The sequence below is a fragment of the Phodopus roborovskii genome, unplaced genomic scaffold (assembly GCF_943737965.1).
Source record: "Phodopus roborovskii unplaced genomic scaffold, PHOROB, whole genome shotgun sequence".
Taxonomy (NCBI): Eukaryota; Metazoa; Chordata; class Mammalia; order Rodentia; family Cricetidae; genus Phodopus; species Phodopus roborovskii.
The window spans coordinates 12,203,170-12,216,384 of record NW_026125295.1 but is presented as its reverse complement, the minus strand read 5'-3'; the positions used below and the strand labels follow the sequence as shown (position 1 = coordinate 12,216,384).

The 13,215-nt window shown below is 47.7% G+C and overlaps 1 protein-coding gene across 5 annotated transcripts in view; it reads left to right on the top strand.

Annotated features, from left to right (window-relative positions):
- Kif9 (kinesin family member 9) overlaps window positions 1–13,215 on the top strand; it is a 49,501-nt gene that overhangs the window by 16,005 nt on the left and 20,281 nt on the right. For all 5 annotated transcript variants that reach the window (XM_051203339.1, XM_051203378.1, XM_051203348.1 and 2 more), the window contains 6 exons: window positions 295–442; window positions 1,433–1,497; window positions 7,298–7,375; window positions 11,114–11,182; window positions 11,480–11,584; window positions 12,937–12,992. In XM_051203339.1, the coding sequence (XP_051059296.1) occupies window positions 295–442; window positions 1,433–1,497; window positions 7,298–7,375; window positions 11,114–11,182; window positions 11,480–11,584; window positions 12,937–12,992 (521 nt within the window). The remainder of the gene's footprint in view (window positions 1–294; window positions 443–1,432; window positions 1,498–7,297; window positions 7,376–11,113; window positions 11,183–11,479; window positions 11,585–12,936; window positions 12,993–13,215) is intronic.

The window sequence follows — 13,215 nt, the reverse complement described above, 5'->3', positions numbered from 1 at the left end:
TTCTCTCTCTGTGTAGCCCTGGCTGTCCTCACAGAGCTCCTCCTGTCTCTGCCTCTGAGTGCTGGGATTCAAGGCGTGTGCCCCCCCTGCACTACTCCCTGAGTTTTGCTATTGCCGTTATCAGTAGCCCAAGATGGAAAACATGCCCAACATGGAGGGAAAGGTTCTGATTCTGGGAAGGAGGCTCCAGCCTGGCTGTAGACTCTTGCATCACTGTAAACCAGGAAGGGTAGACAGTCTTAATAGGGTGACCGACCTCCTCTGTCCAGAGTGACCCGGGCATTTTGTTTGCAGTCGGAAGGTAGAGTCCTAAAGGAAGCCACCTACATCAACAAGTCGCTGTCGTTCTTGGAGCAGGCCATCATTGCCCTTGGGGATCAGAAGCGGGACCACATCCCTTTCCGGCAGTGCAAGCTCACCCATGCCCTGAAAGACTCCTTAGGTGAGGATGTCGTTGGTCCTCAGAAAGGAGGATCTGTGTCCTGGGGAGGACTAGGCCTGGCTCATGTGCCGTTAGGGATCAGAGGAGCACTTCACCCAAGGGAATGGACGTGCTTACTTCAGGAATGATGCCAGTCAGACACACAGGCAAGCCTTCTTGCACCCTTGCTATTCATGCCTTAGAATCTCTACTCAAGTGTAGGAAACATTTTCTCTTTTCTCTTTATTCCCAGACTATTTGACAGAGACCTGTGTGGCCTTAGAGGCTCCAGGAATGGGCCTCTCCTATCATCTCCCCCTTTTCATTTGTATCTTCCTGGACACAAAAGTGGGAGCCACCTTGTCACCCCTGACTGTCTAGGGCTTTGTGTTGGGCCTAACGGCACAGTCACTGGTTTCTGGTCGCTACTCCTGTGATGCCATGAGCAAAGCCCTAACAACCCTTTTCCCCTGAGCTCTCCCCAGTCTCCTGAGTTGCTGCTCTCTCCTGGTTCCTTCCGTGTGCATCTTCTGGTCTCTCTCCATCCCTACCTCTCTGTTTCTTGCCTCCTAGCCTCAGGGTTGCCTCAGCTAGGGTGGTCTGCCTCTAAATCAGTGTGGACTATTAAAACAAAATACCCTAGGCTTGGAGGCTTAGATGACAACCTGTTCCTCATAGTTACGTAGATTGGCAAGGCCAAGATCAAGGTGCCATTAGATCCCACTCCTGGCTTGCAGATGGCCACTTCTTGTAGAAAGAATGATATGGTTTTTCCTTTCTTACAAAGTCAGTAACCCTGTCATAGGGGCTGCACATGCAAGACCTCATCTAATGTAATTATCCCTCAAAGGCCCCCTCCCAACACATCAGACTGGGTGTTTGGAGTTGGAATTTCGGAGGTTATTAGTATTGTGGGCATACAAACACCTAGTCCATAACAGAACCCTGTCAACCCTAAGGTATTCTCTTGTCAGAAAACTTAATGATTGTGGACTCTCTTGCTTTCTGCAGGGGGAAACTGCAATATGGTCCTTGTGACAAATATCTATGGAGAAGCTGCCCAGTTAGAAGAAACGGTATGTAGAGACAGCCAATGCAACCAGGTTGGAGTTTCTCCCCATGGGTGCCTGGGCGGTAGAGGTGGGGGGTGGGGTAAGGCTGAATCCAGACTGGCTCACATGGTTCACCACCCGTGGCATTGTTAGGGACCCTAGGGATGAATCTGAGCCACAGCTGCCGAGGGTAGCAGAGACCAGGATCCAAATACCAAGCAATAAACTGTATTAAGAAGAAGCTAAGGTACGAGACAGGCTTAACCTTCAGGGCTTATACAATAAGGGCATAGTGAAAGTTTTGTGCAGACAAAGAACATGTTTTTGGGCCTGCTCTTGTGGTGTGAATAGTTAGTAAAGATGCATCAGAGCTCCATCCCTGGCCCTGTCATGTTAGAGTCCTGGGTGGAGGAATATTATTGGGGGTTCTCATCCCACCAGGTCCTGCTGCTCTTCTCAGCTCCAACTAAACACACAGAGACCATATTAATTATAAAACTGTTGGCCGATGACTAGGGCTTCTTGCTGGCTAGCTCTGCATTAATTTCTATTAATTTATGTATTTCCACATGGTCTTGGCTTACCAGAGAATGCCTGGACCTTCTACTCCTTTGTAGACTTCATGGTGACTGTCTTTGGTAGACTATCTCTGCCTATCTTTCCCAGAATTCTCCTCATCCTAGTCCCACCTATCTTCCTCCCTCATTGGCCAGACAGTGTTTTATTCATCAACCAATAAGAGAAACATATATACAGATGGCCATCCCTCATCAGAAGAAACCTTCACCAGGGACCGAGGAGGGGAGGGGACCTTTTTTCCTGAAGCTTAGGTGGGCACTGAGGTGTGTGGCATTAAAAGACTGACAGCATGCACACATGTTCCTGGTGGAGGTGATGACAGGGCTGAAGATGAGACTCATGCCAGGAACATTGTGCTACCCTATGGGAGGGCGTAAGAGGGAAAGAGGTCTGGCTAAGCTGAGCCCTTGCCTGTTGTCCTGCCCATGGCTGGAGCCATGACAGAGCTTGAAGAAGGGAGAGTTGTGGATACAGATATGACTCAGAGAAATAGTCCAGTAACAAGACACAGTCAGGAATAAGTGTTCAACACAGTAACATAGGTGAATCTATTCTAGGCTGGGCTTCCCTCTCTTTACAACACCCTTGTCATAAGACAGGCTTGGAAAACGGTCCCTAGCCATTTTACCGTTGTGAACGTTAAAGGCAAACTTCAGCTATCTGGAGAATTCACTTAGGTGAAATGGACCATTTCTAGGGATGCTGAGAGGCAAGCCTTGCCTGTAGGGCCTCCAGTCTGTATGCATTAGGGATTGTCCCAGCACAGGGAGAATGCTCTTGCTACACATTCAGTGCCCTGGGACTTGGGAAGCCAAGCCAAAAGAGCTCTAGCTGACGTGAGGCATCATGCCCCAGGGAAAGGCTTTAGGAACCTCTTGGTCTCATTTCATAATAAAGCACAATTGAGCCCCAGAGGAGCTATAACAACTTTGACCTCCTGGCTGCCTTATTAAGATGGTCTTGAGAACTCTCTCCATGCAGCTTTGGGGAGGTCGTCACCCATGCTTGGACTTTTTAGTCATTGAACCCATTTGGGTCACCCTATGCCTTTCTGTGATAGGAATACTTGATGCCAGATACTGGTGTCAAGGCAGTTAGGTGGTGGCTTTGTAATAAGCATTTCTATTGTACTGTTGCTTTAAGAATGTGCCTTGCTAGGTGGTGGTGGCACAGGCCTTTAACCCCAGCACTGGGGAGGTAGAAATAGGAGGATCTCTGTGAGTTTGAGGCCAGCCTGCTCTACAGAGCTAGTTCTAGGATAACTAAAGCTACACAAAGAAACCCTGTCTTGAAAAACCAAACAACTACAACAACAAAAACAAAGAATGTGCTTTGGGGCCTGGTGGTGGTGGTACAAGCCTTTAATCTCAGAATTTGGGAAGCAAAGGCAGGCAAATCTCTGTGAGCACAAGGCCAGCCTACAAAGTGAGTGAGCTCCAGGACAGCCAGAGCTACACAGAGACACTGTCTTAAAACAAGCAAAACAGAGCCGGGCATTGGTAGCACACTCCTTTAATCCCAGCATTCAGGAGGCAGAGGCACGTGGATCTCTTGTGAGTTCAAAGCCAGCCTGGTCTACAGACAGAGCTAGTTCCAGGACAGGCTCCAAAGCTACACAGAGAAATCCTGTCTCAAAAAACAAAACAACAACAAAAAACAAGCAAAACAAAACAGATGAGCCTTGGGCTTAATCAGTTGGCTGTTCCTCTGAATTCAATTATAACAATATAACAATTCAAATATAACTAAGAAAGCACACAAAGGAAAGGAAAAAGGTATCTGTAATAAAGTGGAAGGCAGTTCTCGGCACTAACTAGGCTCAGATGACTCTAATATTCTAGATATTTAGTAACCATCAGTTTTCTCCTGAGTTGTTCAGTACTTCAAGCAAATGATTGTACATTCTGCAATATGTCTTAATTTCTGAATACCTTTCTTACTCATAATCCTTGTGCTTAAAAATCTGTTTAAGAATATCTTTAGTGAACTCTAACTCTACTTCATAACAAGGGGGAAAAAAAAGGAAAGAAAGAAGAAATGCACCTTCCAGCCCAGTTTATTGTCCCTCCTTCCCCCCCCCCCCCATCTCTATCCCTGAAATAATCAGAGCACAGGAAGCAACTCTCTGAGACCTCATGGTTTTTTCTTTTCTTTTTTTTTTTCTTTTTGTTTTTCGAGACAGCGTTTCTTTGTATTGCTTTGGAGCCTGTCCTAGAACTCGCTCTGTAGACCAGGTTGGCCTGGAACTCACAGAGATCTGCCTGCCTCTGCCTCCCAAGTGCTGGGACTGAAGGCCTGCGCCACCACCCAGCGACCTCCAGGGTCTTATTCCCTCCTTGCTCAGTGGCTCTGCCCCAACCTGAACCCACAGATGGGGAAGAAGGGTCTTAAGGGTTTAGAGCAAAGGTGTATGAGGGTGTGGGTGCTAACGAGTCTCTTCTCTAAATGCTAAAAAATAAACAAAAACACCTCAAAATGTATTTCTGTCATGCACTGTATTACCTTATGTAACAACGTGTGTGTGTGTGTGTGTGTGTGTGTGTGTGTGTGCTGGGGGTAGGGATGTTTGTGTATGCTGGGGGTAGGAATGTGTGTGTGTGTGTGTGTGTGTGTGCTGGGGGGTAGGAATGTGTGTGTGTGTGCTGGGGGGAAAGATGTGTGTGTGTGTGTGTGTGTGTGTGTGTGTGCTGGGGGTTAGGAATGTGTGTGTGTGTGTGTGTGTGTGTGTGTGTGTGCTGGGGGGTAGGAATGTGTGTGTGTGTGTGTGTGTGTGCTGGGGGTAAGGGTGTGTGTGTGTGTGTGTGTGTGTGTACTGGGGGGTAGGAGTGTGTGTGTGTGTGTGTGTGTGTGTGTGCTGGGGGGTAGGAATGTGTGTGTGTGTGCTGGGGGGAAAGATGTGTGTGTGTGTGTGTGTGTGTGTGTGTGCTGGGGGTTAGGAATGTGTGTGTGTGTGTGTGTGTGTGTGTGTGTGTGCTGGGGGTAGGAGTGTGTGTGTGTGTGTGTGTGTGTGCTGGGGGTAAGGGTGTGTGTGTGTGTGTGTGTGTGTGTGTGTGTGTGTGTGTGTGCTGGGGGGTAGGGACCAGTGCCCTGAAGTAAAAGCAGTAGTCATGCTTGGATCAGGAGTGTGATTTGAATCTCCACAAAACTAGTGTCCGAGACAACAATTAGGCTTCTTCCTGAGCTCTCTGTTCAGAGCACGTCAGAAATCACACCAGGGACTCGCAAGGCAGGTCCTCCATCCCTGTACAAGGATGTGGTGAGAATTATGGGAGGTCACTCAAATGAGCACGGCAGAGCTCTTAACCACCAAACTATACCACTGAGGAAGAACCTTTCCAGTCCCTCCTTGGGGCCACTGCAAGGTGACCCGCCTCCCTCCCAGGCCTGTTCCTCATCTCAGGGCCTCTTCATTGACAGTCAACCCAGCATGATGTGAGGCTCCATTCTCAGGGCCCGCTGCGTGCTCCGCGCCTCATCTAAAGTCTGTGTTTTGAGACTATTTCCAGGGTGTGGACCCATGTGACTGTTGGTGGCCTGTAGCCTCAATTGCCCCAGAAGGGTCCCCAGAAGTCACTAAGACACCAAGTCTGCTTTGGGATAGCTTCTATGTCTCTTCTTTTCATCCCTCCTCCACCGTTTCCTTGGGTGGCGTCTCTTGAGAGACTCATAGACTCATGCACACCAGCTGCTTTTGAGCTTTGTATGTAGCCATAGACAACCATGAATCCTTCTGCCTCCACCGCCTACATGTTGGGATTATGGCATGTATCACCATGCCTGACCTGCTTTTCTTTTTGGTCTGCTAGGGATTGATCCTAAGGCTTCACACAAGCTAGGCAAGCACCTTATCCCTGGGCTGTGTCTCTAACATGTTTTTCACTCTTAAAATGTATCACTATTATTGTTGGGGGGGACACATGGCCAGAGGACAACTTCCAGAAGCTAGTTCTCTTTTTCCACTGAGTTTCAGGGATAGAACTCAGGTCATCAGGATTATGTGGTGTCCTAGTTCCCTCCCTCCCTCCCTCCTTCCCTCCCTCCCTCCCTTCATCCTTCCTTTCCTTCCTTTCCGTCAGTTTTGAGAGAGGGTTTCTCTGTGTAACAGCTTTGGCTGTCCTGGAACTTGCTGATTTTGAACTCACACAGATCAACCTGCTTCATGCTGGGAGCTGGTTTCTAGTTGGGCCTTAAAGAACAGAGAGTAGAAAGACAAACAGGATTGGAGGAGAGGAGAGAGCACCTTAGGCAGAGGTGGCTTGAACATAGACTTCTGGGTGGAAGATGGTAGGTGTGGAATTAGAACAACCGGGGCTAAGGATGCTATCCAGTGTAGAAACCTTGGCTAGTAAGCACAAGGCACTGGATGTGGTCACCAGCACTGCAGAAAGGAGAAAAGAAAAAGAAACAGACCAGTGTGCAACAGTGTGGTGGTGCACGCCTTTAATCCCAGCATCGGGGAGGCAGAGGCAAGGCAGGTGGATCTCTGTGAGTTCAAGACCAGCCTAGAATACACATCAAGACCCTGTCTGAAAGAAAGGGGGGGGGGGGAGAAAAAGAAAAAGGGAGTAGTGTCTGCGTAGTATATAAGACGAGGTCCCAGCTACAGCATGTGCCTCTGCCAACTCCCTATGCTACTCCTCCATTCTCTACCCTACTGAAGACTCACTGCCAAGGCCCTGTTTGTTTAAGATTTATTTTGCGTTTATTTATATGTACGCGTGTCTATGAATATGTGTATGTACACTGAGTGCAGGTACCCATAGAGGACGGAAGAGGGCATCAGATCCTCCCTGAAGTTAGTAACAGGCAGGTGTGAGCTGCCTGACATGGGTGCTTGGGTCCTCTGGAAGAGCAGCACGCTCTCTTAACTGCTTAGCTTCCTCTCCAGCCATATTTATGTATTTTGATACTGAGTGTAATGTGACAAGATTGGCATCCAATTTGATGTGCAGCTGAGGATGATCTTAAACTCTTGATCCTTTGCCTCACTTGATAAATGCATGTGTCACCATGCCCGATTAACCCTTTCTTAATTTTATATTTTGTTACTAAGGATCGAACCCCAGGGCCTTCCACATGCTAATCAAGTTCAGTATCACTCATCTTCATCCACGGATCCCCAAAGGCCCTTTTGATCAGTGTCCCCTTGAAGGAGTGAACTAATACCAGTTAAGGCCACCTGAAGAGTCTAAAGAGGACATGGCCTGTGAGACCCCACCTGACACCTGTCTGGTCTGTTTTTCAGCTGTCTTCGCTGAGGTTTGCCAGCAGGATGAAGTTGGTCACTACTGAGCCTGCCATCAATGAAAAGTACAATGCTGAGGTACTAAGGGGCTGACAGGCAGCTTCCCAACTCTGGGAACAATGCCTGTGGATTTGCTTCCTTTGTGTTTGCGACCTCTTGAGTATCTGGTGGCGGTCATAAGGGAAGCCAGGCTCCTATGGTTTCCTTCCTGCCTCCACTAACGATATGCCAGGGGCCCTGGGTCAACCCTTGTCCTTTCAGGGATAAGCCAATGTCCTTAAGAGTCCCTGGAGACCCTGCTAGACTGCCACAGAAGTGGAAGAGCTAGATGATCTGCCACCCAGTTCACATGTGGGGCTCCAGGGACTGGGTACCCCAGCATTCCCCATGAGATTTCTTCAGAGTTGTCTCTGAGCATTGCCTGCCTCCCCACCTCTCCACAGTTACTTATTTAGTATGTATATATGTGTGCATATATATATGTGTGGGCACATGTGAGGAGGTCAAATGACAACTTGCAGGAGTCAGTTTTCAGGAAGATGGTGAATTCAGAGACAGCCTATGTGTCTCCACCGCCATAGTGCTGGGATTAAAGGTGTGGCCACCACTGCTGGGCCTCTATGGTTAATTAGTGGCTAGCTCCGCCCTCTGATCTTCAGGTAAGCTTTATTTGTTATCGCACAAACAAAATATCACCACAGTGGTTAAAAGCATTAATTGCTCTTAAAGAAAACCTGAATTCCATTCCCAACACCCACATGGTACCATCTGTAACTCCAATTCTAAGGAATCCAATGCCCTCTTCTGTGCTTCCTGGGAGCCAGGCACACACACACACATACACACACACACACACACACACACACACACACACACACACACACACACACACGAATAGAGGCAAAACACTCATATGTATAAAATAAAAATAAATACTTAAAAAATCAATCAAAAAGATGCTTATGAAATCATGGTTACTGGAGATGGGTTAGATGTCTAGGTTCTAAACCCTGAAGGATGATGCCATCATGGAACTGACCATGGTTTGTCAGGAAAGTAGAGCTGTGTTTTGGTTCTTAAGCTCAGTGAGGGTTACAAGCCCTGGGCCAACTAAACCCCAGTCTATTCTGAACTCCTGATTCTGTAAGTGATGGGGCCTGAGTATTTGCTCCCTCCCTCCCTTTCCCTTCTGGTCCCCTTCCTCCATTTTGTGACATGGTCTCATTATATTGCCTACTTGGCCTCCAATTCCTCATCCTCCTGCCTCAGCTCCCTGTGTGCTGGAGTTACAGACTTGTGCCCCCAAGGCCCAGTGAGGGTTTGTGTTTTTGCGTTTGCAGCTGCGGCACGTGCTGCCTCTGGATCAGGCCTTCCTTGTTCAGTGTCTTGTTCCTTCCCTCATTTTCTGTGAAGCCTTGGCAAAATTGCCTCTCACAGATTTTTCTTGTTGTATGTGTGTGCTTTATGTGTGTGTGTGGGGGGGGGGGTCTAGGAGTTCCTTTCAGGACCCTGAACTGTGTAGGTCTGTCACTCCCTCTTTCCAGGCAGCTGCTCTCTAGGCAGTAGGAGAGGCTGCTTCACTTGTTAGGCGTTAAGAGAAACAGTTTCCTTGTTCTCGGTAAGCTGGAGGCTGCTTTCCCCAGGAGAGTCCACTATCTCACTCACCTTCTGAGTGGACCACATGTTTCCCTATGCACACACTGAACAGTCATCCAGAGGTACTGCCAACATCGCAGCCAGACTTCCTGCATCTGGAGCATAGTGCATTCTGAAGAGTGGGGGTGTGGGATGGCTGAGAAGCAAAGACACCCCACTCTTGCTTGGGGCTTTCCTAAAAGACTGAGCCAGGATTTGGATTCTGATCACATTCCTTAAGTCTCAGGCTTGATGTCTAAGTTGCCACAGAACTACCATGATGCCAGGGGTCTGTCAGTAAGTAGGCATGGTACCCAGGCAATCTGACCGGATGAAGCTAGACTATAGCCGGCCTGTGGTCTGAGCTATGATTAGACACAGCTGTGGTCACTTGTTTTGGTAGTAGCTCCCTCCAGTGGTCATTTTGTGACAAAGAAAAGCCTGTTCACGGTGAGAAGTCTCAGCAAGAAATTCCTTGTGCATCTTTTACAAAAACATTCAAATATCAAATGTAAGCCATTTGGCTAATTCTGTTGCTCAAATTTTATTTTTCTACTTACTTGAACCCGTGAGGTGTTCTCTACATGCCAGGCACTTTCCTTTCTCCTTCTTCCCTCCCCGCTCCCTCCTCTTCCTCTTTTTAAAAACTGTTGTGACAGTTGTAGTATAGCCCAGGCTTTCCTCTGTGCTATGTAACCAAGACTGACCTTGAGCTTCCTGCCTCCACCCGCCAAGTGCGTTCTAGCATGCATGCATACACCACCACACTTGATTTTCCTTTCCCTTTGTTATGGTGCTAGGGCATGCCCCAAGGTTCACACATGCCAGACCGCAAGTGCTCTGCAACCGAGCCACACCCCGGTCCAAAGAATGTCCACTGATGAAAGGATTTTAGGAGGTGGTGGGCCCAGATGGAGGCTGTAAGTCACTGGGGTGTGCATTTGAAAGGTATAGCTTGTTCTTGGACCTTTCCTCACTCTCTCTGCTCCCCGGGCACCATGAGGTGAACAGCTTTGCTTCAACACCCACTCTACCCCAGCCCCAGCCCCACCCCACATTACGTTTCTGGCCCAAAGCAATTTGTTAAGATTTGTTGTTTGTTTTTTAAGACAGAGGCTCACTATGTAGCCCTGGCTAGCCTGGAAATTGTTATCGAGCCCTGGCAGCCCTGGGATTGTTGTGTAGCCCAGGCTGCCTTGAATTCACAGAGATCTGCCTGTCTTTGCCACCCAAGTGCTGGGATTAAAGACATGGGCTTCTATACCTGGCTTGCTCAGATATTTTGTTGCAGCAACAAAAAGTAAGTAACACAGGGATCAAGCCTTTACCACATGCGCCTTCAGTGGACATTTAAGATCCAAACCATAGGAGCCCAGCATGGTAGCACATGACTGTAATCCCAGTACTCAGAGCCCAGAGGACCAGGAGTTCAAGTCATTCTTGGCCACATGATGACTTTGAAGCCAGAAAGGGCTACATGAGACTCCGTCTCAAATATACATGTATGTATGTATGTATGTATGTATGTATGTATGGTGATATAGAAAGAGCAGTGTGGGTTAGGGAGGAGACTACAATTTTAAATAGAGTGATTATGATACCCCAATTTAGAAGTGTTTGAATGAAGATGTTCTAGATGTTTGGGAATGAACCATGGCAGTTGGGTAGAGGAAAGTGTCCCTGGGCGGAGGGAGTGGTATGCAGAGACCTAAGTGTACCAGTGTGTGAGGAGTGCAGTGAATCCGAGAAGAACAGCAGGGAAGCGGCGGGGGAAAGCCATAAAGTGTATCTCAGGCCCCTGTTATTTTATAGAAATCTATAAGGACACATAATCATTGCAAAAAAGGGAGGTAAAGGCCTGGGGAGGTGGCTCAGTTGATAGAGAGTGAACTAGGCATGTTAGTGCATAATAACCCCAGCATTTGGGAAGTAAGAGTAGGAGGATCAGATGTTGAGGATCATTGTCAGTTACAATAGCAAAGTTTGAGGCCAGTCTGAAATTCATGAGGGTTTGGTGAATTAAAGTCTTTGCCATTACCAGTGGTGGCACCTAGGTTCGATGCCTGTCTTGAAAAAAAAAAAAAAAAAAAAAAAAAGGAAAAGAAATTGAACATTTGATATGAAGAAGCCAGGTAGTTTTTCTGATGACCCTCTTCCCTACTTCTTACGTTCCCCTGGCAGAGAATGGTCAAGAATTTGGAGAAGGAGCTGGCATTGCTCAAGCAGGAATTGGCCATCCATGATAGCCTGGTAAGGGACTGGATATGGGGGAGGAGGGAAAGCTGCTGGGGGCAGAGACCAGGGGCAAACAGCATGGTGGGTAAAGGCCAGGGGCTGTAGGATGGGTTAGTAGGAGAGGGTCAGAGGTAAGCATGATGGAATCCTCCAGTGGCCTACCTGGGTTTACAGCTGTGATTCTGATGGTCCTCAAGGCAGAGCCAGCGTCTCCCTAACTTGTGGTTTGCTGGGACTTCTTATTTGGAGCAACAGGCTTCATGTACAGTGTCTTTTTCATCTCTGGCCTTACCTCTCTCTTCATCTTTCAAGTCCAACCGCACCCTCGTAAATTATGACCCCATGGATGAAATCCAGATTGCTGAAATCAACTCCCAAGTGCGGAGGTACCTGGAGGGGACACTGGACGAGATTGATGTAAGGAGCCCTGCTGTGGGACCACCACGCTCAACTAGCTTGGACTTCCTGCCTTGAGCACTGCCATATATGGAATGGGTACAGGAGATGGGAAGTGGTGTAGTCAAGGGCCTTCACCCTGCCATGGGCCTCACTTCCATGTTTAGGGTTACAAACCTATGGAGCTATAAACAGCATCCAGTGGGCTAGAACGCACTCCTAGACCACAGGTGGTTTAGCTCAGGCGTACAGGCACAGGCACAGGCCTAGAGAACTGATGGAATCTCAGGCTCCTACAGCTGAGTGACCTGGGCTGCATGCAGTTCAGTAACCTCACCTGCGCAGCAGAGGGACACAAGCTCAGGTTGACTAAGTTGCCCCTTTAGATAAGCTTGACTCTGCCTGGTGGCATGAGGCTGATAAAGGGTGATGGTCAGGTTGGTTGTCGTTAAAGAAGACCCACCCCTCCAGAGCCCACTGTTGGGGTACAAAAGGAGAAAACAGCAGGCATACAGGAAGGGCTAGAGAGGGGAAGAAATCTTGTCTTTTACAGTGCAGCCATAAAACCTTTCCCCAGGCTTACTGTCTGGGCTGCTATCCTTCTCATAACAGTCTATAACTCCAGTTCCAAGGGCTCTGATGTCCTCTTCTGGTCTTTGAGAGCATGAGGCATGCAGGCAAAGCCCTCATACACATAAAAAAAATTTTTAAAAAAACTTTAAAAATTGTTTTTAATAAGGGCTCAACAAGTACTTAAATTTAAAGCTATTAATCAGGAATTAGGGATATGGCCCAGTTGGAGTGTTTGCCTATTGTGTAGGAAGTCCTGGGTTTGCATACCCAGCATCACATACACAGCCTAGTGGTACATGCCTGTAATCCCTGCACTTGGGAAGTGGAGTCCAGAGGATCAGAACTTTAGGAACATTTTCAGGTATACAGTAAGTTCCAAAACAGACAGACAAACAACAAACTATTAATCAAGTTATCTGTCTTTTCTCTTGGGACTAATATTAATATTTTGGTGAGAGGCTTTTTTAAAAAGAAGATATTTTTTAATTATTATGTGCATATATGTGTATCTGAGTGTGGGTTTAAATATTTCCATGCCTTACCTATGGAGGCCAAAAGAGGGTATCATATCCCCTGGAACTGGAGCTAAAGATGTGGGGGCTGGGAACCAAGAATGTCCTCTGCAAAGGAAGCAGTTGCTCTTAACTGCTGAGCCATCTCTCCAGCGCCCTTTGAGAGGTTCTGAACATGCCTCATTCTCAGAATAAAATGGTCCAGAGTCAGGGCTCCTGACTACTACTACTAAGACACAGTCTGGTTCTAGGCTCCATTGTCTAAACTTGGCTTTGTTCTCCTACCAGATAATCAATCTAAGACAGATCCAGGAGGTATTCAACCAGTTCAGGGTGGTTCTGAGGTAAGTCTCCCAGCCATTCCTCATTTTTTTCACACTTGCACCTTCATTTTCTATGACCTGGGCATTTGCCTTCAAGAAAACTCTCGTGCGTGCGTGCGTGCGTGTGTGTGTGAAGAGCATTCTGTTGTGCTACATGAGGAACCAGATCTGATTGTGTGAGTGTTTACTATGGTGTGCTGCCCAGGTCCCTGGTGAATGTTTTCTAAGTTCGTTAATTGGACAG